This window comes from Tursiops truncatus, chromosome 1, assembly GCF_011762595.2.
Source record: "Tursiops truncatus isolate mTurTru1 chromosome 1, mTurTru1.mat.Y, whole genome shotgun sequence".
NCBI classification, from domain to species: Eukaryota; Metazoa; Chordata; class Mammalia; order Artiodactyla; family Delphinidae; genus Tursiops; species Tursiops truncatus.
The window spans coordinates 39,353,511-39,378,893 of NC_047034.1; the positions used below are offsets into that span (position 1 = coordinate 39,353,511).

At 43.6% G+C, this 25,383-nt stretch overlaps 1 protein-coding gene across 1 annotated transcript in view; it reads right to left on the reverse strand.

The window, feature by feature from the left end:
• The window catches only part of KCNH1 (potassium voltage-gated channel subfamily H member 1), a 122,575-nt gene extending 99,692 nt beyond the window's left edge, over positions 1-22,883 (reverse strand). The window contains exons 1-3 of the mRNA XM_073804688.1: positions 22,811-22,883; positions 22,640-22,754; positions 22,293-22,441 (exon numbers count right to left, since the gene is read on the reverse strand). Of these exons, the coding sequence (XP_073660789.1) occupies positions 22,293-22,441; positions 22,640-22,754; positions 22,811-22,883 (337 nt within the window). The remainder of the gene's footprint in view (positions 1-22,292; positions 22,442-22,639; positions 22,755-22,810) is intronic.
• Between the last annotated feature and the right edge of the window lie 2,500 nt (positions 22,884-25,383).

The following is a 25,383-nucleotide window of genomic DNA, read 5'->3' on the forward strand; positions in this document are numbered from 1 at the left end:
GGCACATATATACAATGGAATATTACTCAGCCATAAAAAGAAATGAAATTGAGTTATTTGTAGTGAGGTGGATGGACCTAGAGTCTGTCATACAGAGTGAAGTAAGTCAGAAAGAGAAAAACAAATACCGTATGCTAACACATATATGGAATCTAAAAAAAAAAAAAATGGTTCTGAAGAACCTAGGGGCAGGACAGGAATAAAGATGCAGATGTAGAGAATGGACTTGAGGACACAGGGAGGGGGAAGGGTAAGATGGGATGAAGTGAGAGAGTGGCATGGACATATATACACTACCAAATGTAAAACAGATAGCTAGTGGGAAGCAGCCGCATAGCACAGGGAGATCAGTTCAGTGCTTTGTGACCACCTGGAGGGGTGGGATAGAGAGGGTGGGAGGGAGATGCAAGAGGGAGGGTATATGGTGATATATGTATACGTATAGCTGATTCACTTTGTTATACAGCAGAAACTAATACAACATTGTAAAGCAATTAGACTCTAAAGATGTCAAAAATAAAAACATGTCAAAGCATGGAATATTTAACTATAAGTATCTGAATAACCACATCAATTCTAACACTGCAAAAATACAAATGATAAGCTTAGAGAGAGAAGAGAAAACAATCATGAGATGGTATCTAGAGCTGATACAGTAAAAAGAAAGGTATAAATATTTCACTTAAAGCTGCAAAGATAATCAATAAGGGAGTAATATAATTATATTAGGAGGAGGGGTAGGAAGTAGATAAAGTAAGCTAAAAGCTCAAATAAATTAACAGAAGTCAACAGATAATACCTAAAATTGATAAATCTGGAAATAGCTATAATGCATGTTATTTGGAGACCTGGCAGAAACTATAAGAAGAAACAGCTAAAATTAGAAAATGTGGCCTCTGGTGAGCAGGATGGGTGAAAGGACAAGGCATAGGATGACTGTTTTTCTTTATAAGCTTTTCAGTTTGATATTTTTAACCATGAACATATACTACTTTGATAAAAATAAGTATATTCTTAATTTTTAATGAATTTAATCAGAAAAGATTAACTTATTGCTTAAATTTTTCAGTTACTAAAAAAATTAGAACAGGATATATTTCAAGCTCCAGATATCACTGTAATTTCTCATAAAAGTATTCTGGTCATCTTTTAAAGGTAGTGATTGTTCCTCAAGCATTGCCACTGTTCCTGGGGTGCATATTACAGCCTTATCTGGGAAAACCAAGTCCACTAGCATTTTCTTTGACTTTAGAAAGGAAACAAAGAACCGGAAGTGCAGTAGAAATAGAATCATCAGCCTATTGATCATCCACTTAGGGGATTTCTCATCATAGAGTAAAATTCCAAAAGAGTTTCCTTTCATTGCTAACCCAAGCAAGAAATTATAGCTTCCAAATAGCAAGACTCCTTACTCACTATGTGATAGAAGGGCTAAGAATTCCCTCTTTTGAATTAGAGTTTTCTCTGGATATATACATGCACCTCAATGTTCACAGCAGCACTATTTACAATAGCCAAGACACGGAAGCAACCTAAGTGTCCACTGACAGACGAATGGATAAAGAAGATGTGGTGTACACACACACACACACACACACACACACACACACACACAGGAATATTACTCAGTTACCAAAAAAAGGAATGAAATAATGCCATTGCAGCAACATGGATGGACCTAGAGATTATCATACAAAGTGAAGTAAGTCAGACAGAAAAAGACAAATATCATATGAAATCACTTGTATGTCGAACCTCAAATATGATACAAATTAACTTATTTACAAAACCGAAACAGACTCGTAGACATAGAAAATAAACTTATGGGAACCAAAGGGAAAAGATGGGAGGGAGGGATAAATTAGGAGTTTGGGATTAACAGGTACAAACTACTCTATATAAAGTACATAAACAAGGTCCTACTGTATAGCACAGGGAACTATATTCCAACTATCCTGTAATAAACTATAATGGAAAAGAATATGAAAAATTGTATTTATATATGTATGTATAACTGAATCACTTTGCTGTACACCAAAAACTAACACAATATTGTAAATTAACTATTCTTCAATTGAACAAACAAATTAATTAAACAATATGCCTTGGGAGAAAACAAAAGAATTCCCTCTTTATCCAAGGACTTGGAGTGAATGAAGGGAAGAATTCTAGTTCCAGTCACAAACACATTTCCTTCTAATACCAGAGAACCCAAGCATTTAGAAATTCTTCCCCATTCCCTACCCCATCCCTAGCACCCACATGTATACCCTGCTCTGGTTGGCGGGAAAAGGGCATATTCTGGATTCTCTTCAATTAATAAGATATAAATAAGTAATCTATAAAATACATTCCAGAGCACAATCTCTGGATTTGTAAATTGGGGGCTACCCATACAAATACCATAACATCACATATCATCAAGAACTAAGGGATTCTACATAGGTGATATTCCAGGTATTGATGAGAATGGGTACCATTCACTGAAATTTACTCTGTGCCAGGCTCTGTACTAAGTACTTTATCATATACCAAAGTAGGGTTTTTTTTAACCTTTACAACAATCTTTGTGAGGTGGTATTACTTTACTGAATGAAGTGTCATGGACTTTATCATTTTACTCATGAAAAAACTCTCTAAGGACATAGTTACAGCAGGGTACATTTGGGATTTGAACCTGGTCTATCTGACTTCAAAATCCGTACTTTTAATCATTATATTACATAGTCTCCTTCTTATTCCACTAAGTACTAAGATCAGACCATTTCTATGAAAATCTTTGCACCATATTAGATTGATGTGCCCTCCTGTAAAAATGCTAAGTATAAGGAGACCTTTGTGAGTTACCATTACCATTATTGTCATCCTATATTATGATTCTTCCTGGTAATATACAATGATGCCCCCAGGAAATATTGACGTGGGTGGAATGAATTGTTCCTCCTCTAAATGCTTGGGTTCTCCTGTCTATCTTTCCAATGTTTCCTCTCTTCTCTCTCTTGTAAACTATCACCTCTTACTTCTTAAAATTTAGTGTGCCAACCTATTTCTAAAGCAGTCCTCCTTCCACACAATGATAGAAGAGGAGGAAGGACAGGAGAGGAGGAGGAGAGGGGAGATGTTGTGTCTGGATCTCCATTTGAGACTCAGGGGTGGGAGAGACCACCACACTGGTGACTCAAAGGTGCTGGTCCTGTCAGCACTCCTGAGCCTCCCTCAGCTCCTATGGGGTCTGGAAAGGATCCAGAAGGTTCCAACTGTCCCACTGCTGCTGTAGTTGCCTAAGCAGATGGTTATCAGAGTGGAGTGGGGTGACCATGTAGACAAATGCTGCATGTCAAACTGCCCAAGCCTAAGATTAATTTGAGGGTTCAGGAAACTATCAGGGCCAGTGAGAGCCTCGATTAGGTCAAGTTACATATACACATACACACACACACACACACACACACACACACACACAGAAAGAGAATATATGCTGAGTTGGGGCAGAGCACCAAGTTCTGTTCGATCCAAAGAACAGAACCTAAGTTCACCAACTGCAGACTTGAGCCCCACAGATCAACTGGTCACCCAGCGACCAGCGGCCATTGCCAGAGATCCAAAGAAATAGTGGGGGAAAATAAGGCCTTGCATCTGGGGATCTGAGGTCCCAGAGGTGACGCAAGTGCCTGCCTCCACCACACACACCATGTGGAGGGAAGCATATGGGGTGGGTAGAATCGGCATCTGAACACAAACCGAGTTGCCCCAAAAGACTACCTAAACTGGAAGAGCTTGAGATACTAACTGGGAGGTTCAGAGTCCCCCCACTAACTAATTTCCCCTTGCTGGTCAGTGGGGTAGGAGCTTGTGAGGGAGAGATAAGATCTGTTAAATAAAATAAAGAAGTGGACCTAGGTGGGTCTGAGTCAATTTGCCATCATTCCTCCAGAAGTGTATCTGTCATAAGAATAGACAGGCTCAGAAAGTGGGAATCTCCTGAAAAAAGTGCATAAATTCTGGTGCAAGGACTCCATGACAGCAACTTGGTTGAGCCAAGGCTCCTTAGTTCCTCCAGGCAGCTGGTTATGTTCCTGCTGGTTAAGAATGCCAACTAAGAGGGCTCTAGTGAAGTGACACAGATCTTCTAGCCAAATGGAGAGATGTGCATTCCACATCCAACCATAAATGACTCAGATTATTTACTATTTCCAAGCTCAGTAAATGAAAACTTATTTTGAAGACAAACAAAACAATTGGGAAAGTAACCCACTGCATGGACAAAATATCAAAAAAAATAACGTAATCTCCTAAGACCGCATCAGAATTGGCCATATCTGGGGAATTCCCTGGCGGTCCAGTGGTTAGGACTCCACGCTTTCACTGCTGAGGGCCCAGGTTCAATCCCTGGTCAGGGAACTAAAATCCCATAAGCCACAGGCCGCGGCCAGAAAAAAAACTCAAAAACAAACAAAAAGAATTGGCCAGATCTGGATCTCAGAGAATTGAAGATTTTAAACTGAGAAATGTTAGGATATCTAACATTCTTCATCTATGAAGACAGCATCATCACCACCAAGACCACATGTATTAATACTCATCTATCAGGTGGGCAGGCACTAGTATTAACACATTTTTATAGATCTTGTAAGAGGGCTTAGAAAATCAAAGGAACTTTTCCTACATCACACATCTAATAGAGCAGGTACTGTCTCACATCTAATACTGTATTAGTCAAGGCTACTCAGAGAAACAGAACCAATAGGAGATATATATAGACATATATAGAGAGAGAGAGACAGAGACAGAAAGACAGACAGAGATTTACTATAAGGAATTGGTGCATGTGGAGGCTGACAAGTCCCAAAGTCTATAGTTGGCAAGTTGGAGACCCTAGAGAGCCAGCGGTATAGTTCCAGTTCGAGTCCGAAGGCCTGAGAACCCAGAGAACTGATGGTATAAGTTCCAGTCTGAAAGCTGGCAGGCTCAAGACCAAGGAAGAGCCAGTGTTTCAGTTCAAACCCAAAGGCAAGAAAAAAAAAACCAATGTCCCAGCTCAAAAGCAGTAAGGCAGGAGGAATTCCCTCTTATTCGGGAGTGGGTCAGACTTTTGTTCTATTCTGGCCTTCAACTGATCTGATGAGGCCCACCCACATTAGGGAGAGCAATCTGCTTTCCTCAGTCTACTCATTTAAATGCTAAACTCATCTAAAAACACCCTCACAGAAACACTCACAATAATGTTTAACCAAATATCTGGGCATCCCATGGCCCAGTTAAGTTGATGCATAAAATTAACCATCACAAGCGCCAAAGCCAACGTTCTTAACTGTATGACATTCTGCAATAATCTTTAACAGAATCAGCAGAACCAGAGCTCACAAATTCTGAGACGCCTTCAGAGTCCTTGGTAGTACTCTGGGACTCTAGTTTAGGCAGAATACAGTAACTCTATCAAGCTCTACTTTAGTAAAGGGCTTTTATGAAGGCAACACTTACCCTTCCACACCTGGGCATTTCGCTAGAAAGAAATGTTGTAATGAATACTTTCGACCACTTTCTCCCTCCCCCTCACTTATACCTCCCTAAGTAGAGTCATCAAGCTATCAGTAGGCATACCAAGAGCAAGAGGTGTCCACTCTGTGTGTCCTGGTCTCTCAAACTAGCCTGAGCCCCAGTGTGGTGGGAGAAGAGAGGGAGGGCTTGAGCTACTTGTCTCCTTATGACACTCAGAACCTACTTGCGACAGGCCCTGCCAGCCCTCTGCCGTCAGATTCTTGGCCTAGGTGTAGGTCAGTAACTCACAGCCTAGAAGCCAATGCCTAGGCTTGAGGAAGGGACAGATAGCACTGCTATGTTCTCTAATCTAGTTTAACAGTAAAAAAAAGCTGATGCTGTATTTTGACCTTCTTCTGGCTCCTTCAGCCAGTCTCCAATGAGGATAAAATGGGCTCTGACACATGAACAAGGAGCAAACCTCTAATACTCCAAAGGGTACTGAGAGAGCCTCCTGCCTCCTGCCTCCTGGCACTACTGAATCACACTGGTGACAGTCTTCACAAAATACCTACAGAAAAAGAGACAACACAATCCCTTCTAGAACACTACTAGTGCTTTGTCAGACCTTTTCACTTTCTCTCTTCTTTTTTCAAAAAAATGTTTTTTAGAAAGACCAACCCCTTACATGTCTCAGGCCCTTGACTCAATGGTAGCTGGTACAGTCAAAGCATCACTATAGGACTTCCATGGTGGCGCAGTGGTTAAGAATCCGCCTGCCAATAAAGGGGACACAGGTTCGAGCCCTGGTATGGGAAGATCCCACATGCCGCGGAGCAACTAAGGCCCTGTGCCACAACTACTGAGCCTGCTCTCTAGAGCCTGCAAGCCACAACTACTGAGCCCGTGTGCCACAACTACTGAAGCCTGCGCCTACAGCCCATGCTCCGCAACAAGAGAAGCCACCGCAATGAGAAGCCCACACTGCAATTAAGAGCAGCCCCCGCTCGCCACAACTAGAGAAAGCCCGTGCTCAGCAAAGAAGACCCAACACAGCCAAAAATAAATAAATAAAATTAATTTATTAAAAAAAAAGCATCACTATAAACAGTTGAGATTATACTGGTAGCCCCCGATAAACGGTGCCTCCCTGCATTCACGCTTTTCTGTTGTCCCCTTAAAACTAGGTGGGTCTGTGATATGCTCCAATCAACAGACTGCAGTAGAATGGATGTCACTCCAATCCCATAAGCATTAAGGTCCAGCAGCTTCTGCTTCTGTACTCTTGGGAGCCCTGAGCTGCCATGTGAGAAGTCCAGCTAGTGGAGAGGCCATATGGAGACTCTACAAGCAGAGGCCACCCAGTAAGAAAAACGCCCTGAGATGACATGGAGAAGCACCAAGGAACCGAGTCGACAAAGAAAGTCAGTGGAAGGATGAGGGGTAAGAGCCACCTTATTAATCCACCATTCCCCAGCTATTCCCTAGGTTCCCAGAGCACCATGTGAAACAGTAACAATGGCGACAATGACAAGTTGGGTTCTAGTGGCAGTGTTGCCCCTGATGAGCTGTGTGGGTTAGTCACTTCAGCTCTGTGAGTCTCGATGGGGGCAAACTAGAAGATCTCCATGCTTCTGGCAGTAATAAAATCTGATGCTCTAAGTAATTGGGCTCATAACAAAGAACGAATAAGAAGACACCTCTGCAACCTGGCAAGCTTCACACCCATGTGGAGTCATCAGCTTGCCCTCACCTTGAAACATCACCTCTCCAAACGCTGGACTCTGTAGAGCCTGGGTCACTTTAAAAATAGCAGAAACACCTTCTAAACTCGACTCAGTGGGACGTGATACTCACATCTCAGGTGAACCGTGTTGTATCTGGCTTTTGCTCAGTGGAATTGTTTGGATTTGGAGACAGGATGTGATGTACAGTATTAATGTAAAAATGTACTGTACTGGGCTTCCCTGGTGGCGCAGTGGTTGAGAGTCCGCCTGCCGATGCAGGCGACACGGGTTCGTGCCCCGGTCCGGGAAGATCCCACATGCCGCGGAGCGACTGGGCCCGTGAGCCATGACCGCTGAGCCTGCGCGTCCAGAGCCTGTGCTCCGCAACGGGAGACGCCACAACAGTGGGAGGCCCGCGTACCGAAAAAAAAAGTACTGTATTGTCAAGGGATTCTACAGTAGCGATAAATCATATATTGGTGTGTCCACTTATATATACAGAAAATGCCTAAATCTGTCTTTGGAATCAATAAAATTCAGGTAAGATATATGCTCTTGACATATACATACATATCTTGTGTGTGTGTGTGTGTGTACACATATACAGGTTTTTCAGGTAGAATGTGTAACTTCCAATCAGCCAGTGGCCCATCTGAAGCACTAAGCCTGCCTCCAAATTCATATTTTCTGAATTGATCAAGTCTCTTCCACATTGTTCAGTAAAACATGGGGGTTCAACCTGGCTGCCCTTGCTTGAGGAAGGAGACATAATTTATTCATTGGCTCTCGTCTGAAAGTTCCCATTGGCTCCAGGCCTTTGATGCAAATTAACCAGATTCCACAGTCTCCCTCTGATGCCTTTTTACTCCCTGAGGGTCTTTAGCTGTCAGACTGCACGCAATTAAATGCAAGGCTTCCTAAATTCAACCGTTCTCAGCCCACACACCCGTTTTCCTCCAGTTAGTAGAATAAAACAAACATCCTCTAAACATTTGAAAGAGTCCCCTCCCCCAAGCATGTAAAGTTTCTTTGGAGGATGGGGTATGAGCCAAACCACACGGCGGTAGTCAGATGTGTCAAAATCATCCCAAACCTACCATTTGCCCATAAAGCATAACACAGAGATAGTCTAAAAAGAAATTATTAGAAAATTGCTTTTCATCATAATTACCACAACTAACAAAGGAGAAACTAACTAAAGCAATGACTTAGAAAAGTGACTCAGTTTGGGCAATTACACAGATAAAAGCTACATTCAGCGAGCCGTTCACACAACTTTATTGTTCCCTGCCAACACCGATTATTTAGAGGGCTACAGTAAATATTTCACAATATGCTTCTAATAACTCGGGATATTTTTCTTAGAAGAGAACACATCCTCATGACACTTTCAATGTTATAGATTTACTAAGGATATCAGCGCTCTTACAAAAAGCAGGTTTGAGTAAAAATATATATTTTTTTCTTTTAGAACAATACAAGACTGATTGAGATAAATGAAGAGGACAAGAGGTATGTATATAAGCACTAGACAAAGACCAGGAAACAATGATTTTATTTACCTGAACCTAAATAAAATCCATACCAGAAATTAATTTTTATAAAAACAAAAAACACCTAACCAAATGTAGGACTCTTAGCATATCTGCCAATTGTTAGTCCCTTTCCTATAGCTATCCAATGAATCAACTAATTAAAAAAAAAAAACTCCACCTGACAACACGTGTTTCCTTTTCCCTTACTTTCTCCAATCACTTTACACCATCTGACATGTTATGCATCTACTTGTTTGCTTATTATTTGCCTCCCTGGTAGAATGCAAGCTTCATGAGGGAGAGTGCCTTTTTTTTTCCTTTCACCACAGAATGCCCAACATCTAGAACAGTGCCTTACACACAGGAAGTAGTACTGAATGAGTGTTGGTTGAATGAATGAATGAATGCACTTAGAACAGTACCAGGCATACCTGATGCTACCATTGTCATTGACATCATCATCATCTTTATTATTAACTCACACAAATTGCAATCTCCCCTGGATTGTTTCTGAAATGTTAGTAGCCAAAAAAATTCTGGACTCAATTAGAAATGACAACTGGTCTTTAGATTCTCCTTGGGCACTAGTCATCTTTTATCTACAGTTACTAGAAGATTTTGCCACTTGTATGTTATATGTCAACAATGTTTACAATATAGTGAAGATCTGGCTTAAGCAAGATTGTGAAGCAGATTAAGTTTGGGATACTTCATCTCCTCTTTCTGTACTTTTCTCTCTTTTCTGAGCTTTCTGTCACTTAGATCAACTTATTTCTCCCATCGTGGAAAAACACTGTCTTATAAACAAATTCAGAGTTAGCTGTTAGTGATTAAAGTATCACCTCTCTCAGAAGGTTTGAATTTTAAGACAGGACCCTAGGGACAGAATAATGCTTAACTTGATGCCCAGAATCCCTAATGTTGAAGGTGTTGACATATGGTGGGTGGGGGAGGCAGATGGGGATGGGTCTTTCCATCGCACCTCAAGTGACATTATGGGGGGGACTTTGGCCCGTGGTAATTAGTGGCTTAGATCACCTCACCCTTCACTTACAGGCTCACTCCTTCTAAACAACAAAAGTATGAAAGGGCAGAGGACGACAATGGATCCCAATGACACCAAAGTGCTTTCCAATTAATGCTTTCATTCTTTCATGTAAAATGCATGCAGTGAAAAGAGAATAGGATTGTGAGTTAGAAGTCCTGGCCCTGGCTCTAATTAAGAAACACTAATATTTCACTGCCAAGGGCCTCAGTTACACACGCATGGAATGTGGTTGCTAAATGAATGAATCAATAAAATTTTGAAACAAAAAAGACAGATCAAAAGGTTTGGGAGAATGGAGAGGATGGGATGAGAAGAAGCGAAGTCAGTTTGGTACATCTAAAATCTTAATATCAGCAAAAGTCATTTTGTGGCTCTATTGTGGCTTTTCAACGATAAAATTCCATGAAAATGACTCTTCCAAATTGTCAAGGGCCCAATCTTTGCGCTAGACAAACTGAACTCCCAAGAGATTTAATAGGTGTTTGCTTTGTCTCTGATTTTAATATCCTACAGAAATACATTTTGATTAAGTCAGTAAGTTGCAATGGGGAGAGACATTTCAATTTCAAAAGCAAATTCAAACGCTTCATTGACTGGGTAGTTACCCCTAAGTATGTGGTTTCAAAAGTCTGACTTCCATCTTCATTCAGCATCAAATTGAAGGATTTTAAAACTATAAAAACAGGGGCTTCCCTGGTGGCGCAGTGGTTGAGAGTCCGCCTGCCGATGCAGGGGACGCGGGTTCGTGCCCCAGTCCGGGAAGATCCCACATGCCGTGGAGCGGCTGGGCCCGTGCGTGAGCCATGGCCGCTGAGCCTGTATATCTGGAGCCTGTGCTCCACAACGGGAGAGGCCACAACAGTGAGAGGCCCGCGTAAAAACAATAAAAACAGAAGAATTCGTTCCACAAGCAGAATGGAAGCCAATGAGAATATACAAGAAATAGACGTTTTCATTACTCAATGATATTTTACTTAATAAGAGGTCAATGATATGTTGAATTACTGCTAAGAAACATTTATTTGTCTGATCAAGTGCTAAAAAGTGGTGCAATAGATTAGTCAACCAGGTGTTTTATTCTCATTTTTATAGTCATAATAATTTCTTAACACACATCTGTACACATTATATGCACTTTAAACAAAACCCCTAGACCATCAATGAATAACACAAAAATTTCATTTCCAGAACTAAAAAAAAAGTGGCTTAAAGTAAGCAATATAAAAATATTGAATGGTACTAGAAAAAGATTTTTTAAGGTTAGTTTTACATTTACCTCCTGTATTATTTTAACACTTTCATGGCAAATGGCTCAGTGAGGACAGGGCATAGCATCAGGGTGGATGGAAGGAATCTCAGAGCAGCTTAGTTTAATGCAACAAATATTTGAGTATCTACTTTGTCCCAGGCATTACAGGAGTGCAGGGGACACTTCTGTCCACTGGAAAGCTCTACCCACTTCCCTGCCTAGCTTTATCTGTATATCACGTAACTCCACATCGTGCTCCCCCATCCAGGACCCAGACACAGCAGAGTAGACCAGGAGTGGACAACTGGCCAAACAACCCACAGTCAGAGCTGGGCCAATCAGATTCTCTCTCCAGAACAAAAACTAAACCCTGAAGCTGAGAAGTCGGCAGAGCTGACCAGGCGCAATGCTGGTGAGTAGGTGGAGAAAGGCCATCTTGGAAGAGAAATGGGAACCTCGGACAGATACACAAAAGAGTGGAGACTGAGGCAACGTGAGGGGAGCACTGGACAGACAAGAGAGGGGCAGAGATGGAGAGGTGGAGGCAGAGACTACAGACAAAGACGGACAGCAACAGTGACAGATGGAAAGAGATGACAGACAGAGACTCATAAAGACAGATGGCAGCAACAGAGACAGTCAGCGGCAGGGCAAGCAGCAATGGGCAGAGACAAACAGGAAGACACAGAGATGAGGAAAGGAGAGAAGAGGGGAGGGGATGGAGAGGCATGGAGCCTGGGCAGGGGGGCGGGCAACAGAGCATGAGGCAGAGCTGAAGAGGACACTGCAGAGTAAGAGACCCACAGCAAGACCCAGAGAGTGAGTGAGGAGAGAGCTCAAGACCCTCGGAGACGGTACAGGAGAGACTGAGGCCCAGAGGGAGATACAGAGAGAGAAGAAAACCAGAACATTCAAAGAGAAGGCACTGCTAGAGACAAGTGAGAGGCGGGCATTGTGAAGCTGGGGGAGAGAATGACAGAGTTAATTCCTGTATCAGGACCCACGAAACAGAGGCCACTCCAGTGGCCCACATCACAGACCTCAACCTAAGTCAGCCTGCACTTATGGGAAACAACTCACTGTCAAGGAAACCTAACGCTGGTCACAATCCTCCAACGCCGCTTGAGCTGGAAAGCAGGACCAGCTAGCCTGCGAAGGAAATCCCCAACCTCCCAGGCAAACGTGCCCCGGCTCTGAGATGCCTCTCCTAATGCTCTATAAAACCCGCTCCTGGGCTTCCCTGGTGGCGCAGTGGTTGAGAGTCCGCCTGCCGATGCAGGGGACGCGGGTTCGTACCCCGGTCCGGGAAGATCCCACATGCCGCGGAGTGGCTGGGCCCGTGAGCCATGGCCGCTGAGCCTGCGCATCCGGAGCCTGTGCTCCGCAACAGGAGAGGCCACAACAATGGGAGGCCCGCGTACGGCAAAAAAAAAACAAAAAAACAAAACCCGCTCCTGCCTCAGATCCCTCGGGAAGAGTGTTCCACGGCTGGTAAGGCCCTGCACTCCCCCAGTCCATGGATTGTTTTCCCTTAAATAAAGGACATCGAAGTCGTTACTAAATTGCTTTAGTTTTATCACTTGACAAGAATAACGGAGAAAGGTGGCACAGTGAGTGAAGCTGGGCAGGAGCACTATCCCTGGATGGTCTAGCCAGGTGGGAAAAGCGTCCAGGGGAATTTTACCTGACAGAACGAGAATGACTAGAAGTTAGGACCTCCTTCGTCTTTTTTTTTTTTTTTCCTTTTTTCTTTTTGCGGTACGCGGGCTTCTTACTGTTGTGGCCTCTCCCGTTGCGAAGCACGGGCTCCGGACGCGCAGGCTCAGCGGCCACGGCTCACGGGCCCAGCCGCTCCGTGGCATGTGCGATCTTCCCGGGCAGGGACACGAACCCGTGTCCCCTGCATCGGCAGGCGGACTCTCAACCACTGCGCCACCAGGGAAGCCCTCTCCTTCGTCTTTTAACGCTACCAATGATTGTTTCAAAATGGCAGATTGAGCACACGCATTTACTTCCTCATTCATGAATGATAGCTGAGAAATTCAAGAGATATACACACAACAACAAGAGTCACCAGCAGGCATGAGCTCAGTTTCTGGAAGATGAAAAGTAGATGGAGGATGATGTGCAGCAGAAGAAGCCAATTTTAAAATTCCAAAGGGAGCTGGACAAGGAGGGGGCTTAATGAGACTCAGGACCTTGAAATGCTAGTAGCTACTACCTGAGGCAGGAATGAGATCTGAGCAAAAACTGGGAAACCAGTTGAAAGTCTATAGAGAAAAAGACCACTCACCCTCGAACACACGCCTTCCTCCATCCATACACCCTGGCAGCCACGTAGTTACCTCTCAAGTAAAGAGATGCATGGGGTTGGCTCGGAAGCAGTAGTCCTGCAACTGCAACATCCACCACAATTGCCTGGAGGACTGAGTAAAACCCAGGTAACTGGGTCCCATCCCCCAAGTTTCTGATTCACTAGATATAAGGTACGGCCCAAGAATTTACATTCCTAACAAGTTCCTAGAGATTCTACCACTAGAAATTAACCAAAGGCAATTTACTTAATCTCTTTATTAAACCTGAGTTTCTGCAGTGGGAACAGTGAGAGTGCCCACAGCATAGAGTCATAGTGAGATGAGAGGAGATGACACATGTAGAACCTTTGGCTCACGGCCAGGCGCACATGTGAGAAAGGCTGTTTAATCTGTGCAAGGTCATGGTTTTAACCAATAATTATAATTGGTGCTTACAACTAGTATAACTCTCTGGGGGAGAAAAATCCCCGATTTATACCATTTGCCAATTTCTGAGGTGTGAATACTCCCACATGGCAGAGTTCAAGCTATCAAGATGAAGTCCCTGAACCAGGAATAGGGAAAAGATGGGCATAACCAGATCTTGAGAGGTAGGACCAGCCGGCTGCACCTGCCCCAGCACACCATGGAGGAAAACTTCAGGGACGGCAGGACCCCCAGGGTTAGTAACAGTTACAAAATTTGAGGTTTACCCAAACCCAAAGAGAGCAATCTGCAGATGTAACCTTTAATCAAGGTAAAACAGATAGGCTACAATGATGACCTTGCAGAGAGGAAACGAGGAGAATAAATACTACAAACTCCCACCCCTCCTTCCCCATCTCATGGTGCTGTGAAGCCATCCAGGAAGCAAGGGAGCCTATTGACATAAGCCGTGTGGCTCAGCCTCCCAGGATGCAGAACAGGTTACAGAAGAGAAGAGAATGGCCCGAGGGAGGCACAGAGAAGGTAAGCAGTGCACTGGCCCTTGTAGACACTCAAAGAACAACCTTAAAGATTGCAGCATGGAACTCTAATCAATTCGGTCCCAATAATGCTGAGAGGAAACAAAAGTAAAGAAAATGTAAGCTTAGAAACCCATGTAGATGAAATAAATCTAGTTTTATCCCTCAACTCCATTTTCTTTGCCATAGTTATAAAGCTCTACTCTAAAATATGCTTTGCAAATTCACTCTTAATAGAAACCTAAGTTAAGCAGGAGACAAATATTGGTAAAATTTGCCAAAATAGCATCATCTTTCAAATGCTGACTCCAGCCCTCTGAGAATGCTGGTGGCGGGTGCCTACATCATTGCTTTAAGGGAAGAAGGAAGTAACTAGAGGCCATCCCTCTTCTTTATAGAAGCACCTGATGTCATCATAGACCCTTTAAGAAGCTATGAGAAATGAGAGCCTTGAGGCACTCTCGGTTAATTGTTAACATTAATAATTACAGGATTGACTCCGTTAATTTCAGAACATCAGTTTTATGCAACATAGGACTAATCAAAAGAGTTGTCATTTTAATTGACAGAATGAACAATTTTAGGATGAGTAAGCAAACCGATTCTGATAATTGGCATAATTCTCTAATATCCAATCAGAAGAGCTAAGTAGTTTTGTCCTTAACAGCCACACATGACTGTTAGAGCCGAGACCAGGAGAACTGAGGGAGACACGGAAGTTGGCCAAACTGCAATCTGTTCAGCAAGACTGCACTTGCACAGAGAACAGCCGGGGCATCAAACAAATTCCAGCATCTAAGAAAGGCTGGAAAGGCACAGCAATGGGTAAGCAACCCAAAACCTCGTGCCAAAGAAGACAGGGCAATGGGACATCCCAGAGGAGTGAGAGGTTGTTAAGAAAACTTCCACCACAGCAAAACAAAGCTTCACACATCCTGCAATCTTCCCCTTTAAGTCAACGTAAGGGATCTGGTTATCCCATATCCAATCTCACAAAAAAATAAATAGATATAAAATCTCAGAATCATTTGGGGTGAGATGTTTACAACGGAAAAAAAATGTGTGGTGAGCATTGAATTGGCATAGCGTCTCTTAAATTTTTGGCAAGTTTGCAATGCACGTTGATCTTCATCACGCACTCCTCAATGAGCCCCAGGTTCACAAACATCTCAGTCACTTTTGCGAGTCCCAGTCTCTCGCACAGTATGTGGCACAAAGGAGGTCTGCCGTGTCTATGAAACCGAACCGTAAGCTATTCTTGACTTTTCATTTTAATTTGTCTTTGATTTTTTGATTCCTCCATGAAATCGGCACCCCTCCTTCAGTCATTTTGTTTTATTTCTTTCACTAAAATAAACATGTCATTCACCTCCTAGTCCCTTCTCACTTCCAGCTCACAATTCTTACACAATATGTCCGCAAGGCTTCTCAATTTAAGAAAATGAGTCTCCCAAACACAAACACACACACACACACACTTGCATGTGTCCTTTGCACACAGTTCTAACTGTGCGAGTCTGTCCTATCATTTACCATTACGGTGAGGGAATTCACACTGTAATAACATTTAAATACACAGTAGATAGTGAAGCCTCCCAAAGGACAAGGGCAAGTTCTGTTTTCATTTCATTTTGAGCATGTGCTCACTACTAACATCACCCTAAGTGACTCTGTTTTACTGGTTACTAGATTGTTTGGGCAATGCCATTATTAAGGAGAAAATAGCAAGTATTGGCAAGGGTATGTTGTGGAATGACGAAAACTCTCCTGCACTGCTAGTGAGAGTGCACACCCAATATATGCCCAAAAGACATATTTGTAGCAAGAATATTTGTAGCATCAATAATAGCAAAACTCTGGTCACAACTCACACGTTGTTGGAGGAGGTCAGCGAGAGGACGTGACCGCTAGTTGACCCTTGAACCGGACCCAGGCAATCAGAGACTCCTCACCCCCTCCCCTGTCCTTGGAATGTACACTCTGCCCACCACTCCCACAGTAGGAGCGGTTCCAAGGAGAGAGGAAGGTGTTGTTGAGACCATGTAGACTGAATACCTGACTTAACCCAGTTAAGGCCTCTATTTAAACTTTCAGTTTTGGCAGGTGGGTGCAGAGATCTACTCGTCTTGCAGTGCCCACGACATGCCTGGTAAGTAAGTTCCCTTGCTTATTAAACCTGCCACCTACCAATCTGGAGTGGTCTGCCTCTTTCTTCCGTCTCTCCTTGCCATCCCTGTAAGGGGGCCAGTTTACAAAGCAACACGTGACCATCAACAGCAGAATGGATAAATACAATGTGTGGTACAGTCATACCATAAAGTACTATGCAGTGAAAATGAGCCGATGACAGTACATGCAACGACAGGGATGAATCTCCAACTGACAAAGGATCCGTGCTGTATGGTCCCACACATATAGAGCTCAAAAACAGACAAAAATAAACTGTAGTGTCCAGGAATGCAAAACAAGGTGGTAAAAATATGGGGGAAAATTATGAGGAAATTATGATCACCATAACAGAGTAACAGAGTTGGGAACAGGAAGGGTCCCAGGGATTCTGGAGAGTTGGCAAGATGTCACTTACGTGGCGACAGCACAGTATTTACTTTATACAAATGTGTTAAGCTGCACAAAATTATTTTGTGTGCTTTTTTATTATGGTATTAAACAATAAAAAAGGTTTTATAAAAACAAGGGAGAGGAATGGAGACAAGATAACTGTTATTAAACTACCGAAAACATGGTTTTCAGGTGGAAAGAGGAGTGGGCTAGGTTTTGTTCCACAGGGCAGACTTGGAATGAGCAGTTTCTGTAAGACGGCAGATTTTGGTGAGATCAGACAATGACGATAAAAAGAAAGAAGGAGGAAGGGAAGGAGGGAAGGAGGGAAGGGAGGGGAAGAAACCGGTTCACAATTACAGTTGCTTAAGAAAGAAAAGTGAATGGGAGGGATGCTCTGCAGAAGATTCAAACACTGGAAAAGGACTTGCAAAGTATGTCCCTTCAGACCTAAGATTCTGTGACTCTATTTCTCTTTCTCACCAGTTATAGGTGTAACCACTTAAAGAGAAAAAAACAACTACAACCCTGGTCCAAATACCCTGAATGCATAAAGCAGATCCTCACTTTACACAAAGGGCTTCTTTGAATAAATAACTAAAGTGTGTTTTAAATGTTCATTTACAAGCCATTAACTACCTAACAAAAAATAAAGAGGAAGGAACGAATTGAGGAGCTTCAAGGTAATGCTGAAGAAACCATGCCAAAGGAAGCCCAATCATAAATGAAGAGCTGGTGCTGGAAAGAGCGAAGCCAAAGATTCCATTTACCGCAGTGTTCCTCAAATGCATCTACTCTTTTATGACAGATTATTAAAATATATGGATTTTATAAAAATCACGGAGTTTAGAAACCTTGTTGCCTTACGTTAAATCACAAGGCTTCCTCCTCTCAATCCCCCAGCCAATGTCAGTCAATAGATTAAACTTGTGACTTTCAGAGAAAGACAGCTGAGCCAGGGTTGAAGGTCATCTTAGAACATATTACAAGAAAAAAACAAGTTCTGTTGAACTGGTAGTAATCCAGATTATCACCCATTGCCCACTCAGAGTAACAATGGATTTTAACCAGTGTTCTGTTTTATAAATATTCCCACGGCTCAGCCCCTCTCTGAGACACAACATTACCCGTGGCTCTCACCCTGTTTGCTAACTACTTAACATCAACAACCTGAACCAACTTAACTGTTACAAAAACACAGCTGATTTAGCAATCTGTAAATTACACATGTACATAAATCTGTGCCAGAATGTGTTGTGCTTCACTCCTGCTAACACGCTTGGGTTCTTAACTGGCACCTACCATTGTTTGATATAGGTTTCCGAACACTAAAACATATGTTCCGCCTAGAATGGGACCATTTAGGGTAATATTTTTGTAGTTTCCTGGCACGGAGGCCTGCCAGCCTTCCTAAGACAGATCTCTTTGCTTCAGTGAGCATTCTGACAGTAAGTGCCTACCGATTTAAGCAACCATCAAAAAATATTCTGGAATAACACTTTCCAACCATGAATATAAAGAGAAACAGGCTGGCTTTGCCTATGTGGCCATGAAGTCCACAGAAGGATCTGAAATGAGCATAAGCAAAATCAAACCCCATCTAGGGTGCTAATTGTTCCTGCTGATTACTTACAACTATGCAAAAAAAAAAAAAAAAAGATAATTATCAAATTGCACCTTCAAATGGTTTCAGAATATATCAAAGAAAGTTAAACTAGATTTTAGTCCCACCAAGACCAGTAATCTTTTTAACTTTTTTCAAAATACAACGTCAGGTTTAAATAAGAGTTGCAGCCAGGTAACATTGTGGAATAGGGGCAGGATCCTTGGACCAAGATTCAATAGAATGTAACTTACTAAGGGTAAGGAGGATTTCTTGTTTTCCACTATATCCCCAGTGTCCAATAAGCATGCTCAATAAATCTTTGTTGAATGAACAAACCAGTAACGACTGCTGACTACTCCCTGAGCTGCCTCTAACTGCCTTTTTCTAACTCTGCCTCTTACTAACCAGCTGTAGGTAAATTACTTAACCTGAGGATTCTTAGGTTAAGTAAGACACTGCATCTCCTTTGCTGGCTTATGAGTATCAAAGGAGACACTGCATCTCCTTTGCTGGCTTATGAGTATCAAAGGGAGACACTGCATCTCCTTTGCTGGCTTATGAGTATCAAAGGGATGTTCCATGAAAAGGAACTTAATACCTTACAACGGGTGCACAGATAAGTGCCGTTATCCTCCCTATGGCTCCAGCTAAACCATTGACAAAGGTGAAAATATTGTCCTTCCTTGAAACAGAATTAGCTTCTCCTTTGCCCTATGATTGTGTTTGGATGTGGTGGCATGGCTGTTAGCCAAAATGGCTGCTGTTCCTGTTGTTATAACATTTTATTTAATCTCCACTGGGAAACTGTGCTCCTCTAGAGAAAATAATGGTAACACAAGGAAGGTCGTTTCATGGTGTACCATAAGGAACGTGATGCTGGGGTCAAGGAGCTTAGGGTCTCATCAGTTCTGCCCTTAAGTATTTGAGAAAGTGTACTTGCTTTCATTTCTTCATTTATACAATGATAGAGAAGGAAAGGCAGATGACAGAGCACCTAAGATCTGTCTCAGCTGACAGTCTGATGATTTCCCAGACACCAGATATTCAAATGCCCCAGAAAAAATCCAGTTCTATTATCCATTAGCATATAATGAGAGTTTTTTTTAAGGATGATAAAAACAGTTCCACAGGCTAAGTCATAATGGCTGGAGAAACAATGATGCTACAAGAAGGATGAATGATCCCCTCTAAAGAACTGCCTCAGGCACTGTCTGCCTGCCACTTTCAATAAGTCACTTAATATTATTGGGACTCAGTTTTTTGATCTGTAAAAGAGGAACAATAATACTGCATAGGGCCACTAGGAGAAAATACCCAATAAAATGATCAGAAAGTATTGCTATTTTGCTCTATTTACAATAGCCAGGACATGGAAGCAACCTAAGTGTCCATTGACAGATGAATGGATAAAGATGTGGCACATATATACAATGGAATATTACTCAGCCATGAAAAGAAATGAAATTGAGTTATTTGTAGTGAGGTGGATGGACCTAGAGTCTGTCATACAGAGTGAAGTAAGTCAGAAAGAAAAAAACAAATACCGTATGCTAACACATATATATGGAATCTAAAATAAAAAAAAATAGGTTCTGAAGAACCTAGGGGCGGGACAGGAATAAAGATGAAGGCGTAGAGAATGGATTTGAGGACAGGAGAAGGGGGAAGGGTAAGCTGGGATGAAGTGAGAGAGTGGCATGGACTTATATATACTACCAAATGTAAAACTGATAGCTAGTGGGAAGCAGCCGCATAGCACAGGGAGATCAGCTGGGCGCTTTGTGACCAGCTAGAGGGGTGGGATAGGGAGGGTGGGAGGGAGACGCAAGAGGGAGGAGATATGGGGATATATGTATACATATAGCTGATTCACTTTGTTATAAAGCAGAAACTAACACACCACTGTAAGGCAATTATATTCCAATAAAGATAATAAATAAATAAAGTAAAGTATTGCTATTTTAAGGTAAAATGCTATTTAAACACTTTAATGCCCCCCCCCCAAAAAGGGGCTGGTGGATTTTAGGAGACAATCAATATTTTTAAATAGATTTTTTTCCATCACAGTAAAATAACATAATGCTTATAGATACTGTGATATTTCCAAGAGTCCAAATTGTTTTTTCTCTTTGGGTTCAGGAAATCCAATGAAAGGGGTCACTAAAAACTTAAATCCCACATTTCAAGATCACAGTCTTTCTGAAACAATAGATCATTTTAAATGTTCATCCACCTCTCCTCCCAAGATGTTTTGGTTTTGTTGTTGATGTTGTTTGGTTGGTTGGTTAATCAGAGTCCAGCTGTTGGAACTGGTGCTGAAATTAAAAGGCCAGTGCTAACAACGCTGCCAGGCGCTTATTCTACTGACAGTCTATGCCTGCTTACAGTGGGGGGAAGGGGGGTGTCCAAGAAGATCAACTAAGCTAGAAGGTATTCTGCCTTCTCAGCTCCAGGATTTTTTGTAATTGTGTCAGCTCCAGAATTCATGGTTTTTATTATTTTATTGTGGTATTAGCTCCAGGATTCTTAAATTCCTCCAGCAAGCCTAAGGAACCTTGTGATTGCTACGTTTAAGATTCTCTTGCCACTCTCTCCACTCAAAAACAGAATAAGGTAAATGTTAGATGCAGTTTCACCTCTAACTTAAAGAACACTGCCTCTTCACTAAAACATGGAATTGTCATTGATATTTCTGAGAAAGTTTATGTCACTGGCAATGGGATCCCCAAATAGCAAGACTCTCTTCATCTCCCTCAACAGGCCAACAACAAAGCAATCACAGCAAATTAACTCTTAGATGGTGATTTTTACTTAAGCCACGAACAGCTCCAGCTTTTTCATGGCAGAAGGGTTCATTGTGGCTGTTCATGTAGTAATTATCATCCCCTTCCCTCCCCAGGTAATGGCTGTGACCTTGTTCTAAAAGCCACCTTAGTTTGAGTGAGGAAGTCCTTGAAAGGAAAGGTGATTGACCCAAAATTCTTCAAGTCACACGATAAATGATCATTTTTGTAAGTACTTGAATAATACATGACGATTTGCTATCCTAGTTGCTAAGTTTTTTATTATAAGATAAACTTAGATCACTTTTTAAATTAAAGAGTATTTCCTAGTAGCATAAGTCACTTTCATGCCCTTCCCCTGAATTCCTAACTAAATCCCAATAGAAGCACATAGTTTTAACACAAGCTCCTTAAGGCTCCGTAATGGTGATATTTACACATTTTTAAAGCCCATTTCCTGAGTTGGCTCTTCACCTCCTCCTAATAGAATGTCATCTGTCTCTGGAACGAGAATGGTCCAGGAGCCTGTAAAGAGCATCTCTAGGCTTGTCCTCTTTCATTTTAGCCCTTTGATGAACGGGTGTGCATTGCACCTTCCAACTGCTGGGTTCCTGTTTGCTCTGTAAGTGCTTTCGCCAGGAAGCTTTGCTGTGGGTACTAAAGGCTTTTGAAATGTTTCCATTCCATCTCTGCTCCTAGGACTGTCGCCTCCCACCGCTTCATGCCGTCTTAAAGCCGCTGGGAAAGAGAGGATCTGGGAGCACTACCTCATTGAATAATAGATACATTTACAGGTTTGGTGAGTTTGGGAATGTATAGGGGAGCAAGAATTATAGACATAAAACACTGCTGTGGTTTGGAAGAGAGGATCGACGACAGGTTTGTACCTGTGACCACTTGGCCAGCTCTGCATTTGTGCCCTCCACTTTCCACCTGAGTCCAGGAAACCCTGCCCCTCAGGAGACTTCACTTAACCTCGGAGGGTTGGGTGGCTGAGGAGGTGGAATCGGGCAGCCTGCAGCCCGTCCCTAGGTTCCCACGTTCCTACATTCGTACTTTTCAGCTGCCTGGATGGAAGGTGGAAGCAGCCGCATCCTCCCATCCCTCGGGGGCCGGGACTCGGAGTCGCGGGTCTCTACCGGGGCTCTCTCCCGGTAGAGGCGGCGCCATGGGGAACGGCCAGAGAACCCAGAGAGCCTAAGTGGAGGGGCGGGCAGTACCCATGGGGGAACGCGCTGCCGTTCCTAATGAGACCAGCTTCCCATCACTTTTCCCAGTACTTTGCTCATCAACTGTCACACTCCCTGCAGATGAGACCAAGAAGGTGCGAGAAAGGCCCAAAAAGCGACCCCAGGAGAGCTCTCCTCTTGGGATGGGGGCCCATCAGACCCCGACCTGCCCTGCCCACCTCTCCTAGCCCCCGGGAGGCAGCCCCCAGCGCCCGCGCCGCGGCTCCCATCAGAGCCCCGGGGTTCTGCTGCATCTGCTGGCGCCGAGCGGCGGGAGGCGTCTGCAATAAAGGCACAGATAAAAAGCAGGGGTAACAAATCCGAATGCATCTCTTACCATTGGACCGCCGGACAATATTCTCCAGAAACGTGTTTTGCGGGGCCACCAGTCCCTTCCTGCCACCGGCCATGGTCATCCTCCCGGCAGCTCGGGGTCTGGGGGCGTCCCGGCGCAGCTTCTCAGGACAGCAGCAAGCTGGGCGCGGGGCCCGCGAGCGATCCCGGCTCGAAGCGCCCCATGCGCCCCGCGGGGACCCGGCCGGGCAGGGGCGGCGGCTCCCACCGGCTGCCGCCCTAGCGCCCTCTTCGCGCCTCCCTCCCCGCGGCCCGCCTCGCACTGCACTCGCGCGGGGCTCGCCTCGCTGCAGCCGCCTCCGGGTGGGCGGAGGGAGCCGCCGCGCACGGGCCCGCAGCGTCCCCTACCGGGCGCGTGCCCCCCGACGGCCTGCTGGAGAGCTAGCGGGGCGCTCCCGCAGCGGCTGGGAAGCCGAACGCGGCGGAGGGCCAAGGCTGGGCGGGCAGCGCCACCCTCTGGACACGGACGGGAAACGTGTTCAGAAAGCGTCTTGGGCTGGATGGAGAGGATAGAGGAACAGCTGTCTTAGTGGGTTAATTCCCAACGATGTAGCACGGAGTCGAGGGGGAGCATGATGCTGTACCTCTCCTCGTTTGCTCCGTTTCAGGCAGGAGTCCTTGGAACGTCTGAGGCTCTTAGAACACCTTCCTGCTGGCCCCTAGGATTTCTTAGCCTCAGTTGTGAAAGTTGCCCCACCTGGTTTCTGAAGCCAGTGGTTTGACCACTAATTAATGAAGCACTGTAAGCGGTCAGACTTGCAGAGTGACTGTGTGAGCTCCAGAAGAGCTGTCTTGGTTTGTTTTTAAAGATAACCAAAGGCAAAAATGCGGGCTCCAGACGTTTGACAAGTTTGCTTGCTGACTGACTTGATTTCCACTCTTATCCAGAGAATATTTTACTAAAAGACCAAGAAGATACATGTATATATACAGAACTTTTTTTTTTTTTTTTAGCTGAAGCACAACCTGTTATGATCAGTGTGTGACGTTAGGACACAGGAACAGTGTGTCTGACAAACATATAAACAGGGGGGCTTCTCTCTGAGGGCAAATGCGGGGGGCGGGCGGGCATGGGGGGGCAGCTTCCCCGGACATTTTACATCAATTAAAAAGCACAGCCTTGGCCTGATGGATGGGCCACCCTGCTGAGGATGATGTGCTGGTCTTCACATCTGCCTCCTGTTATAAGAATCACATCAACCCAAGGTTTCTGGGCAGGAGCTCAGACATGTTTGTTCACCAGTTTGGGGAGATTTCTACCTGCACATAGGCTTTATCTGTCTTTTCACTATGTGTCCCCAGAGGGTGTGTGATCAGAGACTAAAGAAATGCCCCACAAAAAGAATGAGTTGATAGTATTCTAGTTAGTTCCAGGCTGGGGCAACCAACAGTCTACACAAGAATGTAAGAGGAAAATAACTGTGCAACCTCAGTTGTCTGGGTTAACCATCCTGACGCATCCTAATGTACTGCAGATACCATCTCAAGTTTATTCATCTCCAAAACAGAGGAACTAATTCTTGCCCAGCAATCTCTCAGAGTTGCTGTGAAGATCAAACGTAATTATGTAGGGGACAACACTCTAAATTGTGAAGTACTACACCAAGGTCAGACGTCATCATTAGAGTGACTAAATAAATTGGGCCATTACAGACATCGCCCTGTGTCTCATCTTGTGGAGACACAAAGTAAACAAATGACGGCTGTTTGCAGAGTTAGGAAGGCTTGCATGGGCTTTGAAATCAGTAATGATACACTTCTTCCATAAGATAACATTCTACCCGGCACAGCTGTCACCAGCTCAAAGCTGTGATTTCTTAAACCCTAGCTCCGTCTAGTGGTTCTTTGTTCTATTACAAATGAGATAACAGTGTCGATGAGACCTTTGAAATGTATTGATGCTGAGTTGGTTCAGTGGTGTCTGCCCACTTCATTTGAATACATTCATTTGAATAAGGGTCTTAAGGTTATGTTATCTACTGCACAAACATGCCCAAGGGAAGACTTTTCATGACGATATTAAAAACCTATCAAGCAACTTCATAATCCTGCTTGTGAAATGAAGATAAAGAAAAGAATTGGGGGGGGAGCTATCAGAGAGAATTAATAAAATTTCTCAGATTTTAATGAGCTCTCATGTTTCAGGGCTCGAGTATAAAGGAAACAGATTATAGTCATTTGAGGTGAGAGATGTTAAAGCCTTGGTATGCTACCTGATAAGAAAAAGAAACAAGGAGATATCTTCCATTTTAATTTCAGATGTGCTACTCCAGTGGCTCTCTGCGTGCTCTGTGTGTGTGTGTGTGTGTGTGTGTGTGTGTGTGTGTGTGTGTATTGGCACCATTTTGAATGAAATAATGTTTAGTGGCACACTCAAAGAGATTAAAAGACTTAACACTTAAAAAGTCAGCAATCTTTAACCACCATCACTACTCAGTGTGAGGATATCTCACAGCATCTACAAAAGCACATCCTCTGTTCCCCCATTCCCTTGGCCTACCCTCAACACTGTCTGACTGTGGGAATAAAGCTGTGTTCTGCCCTGTCCAGGTTCTC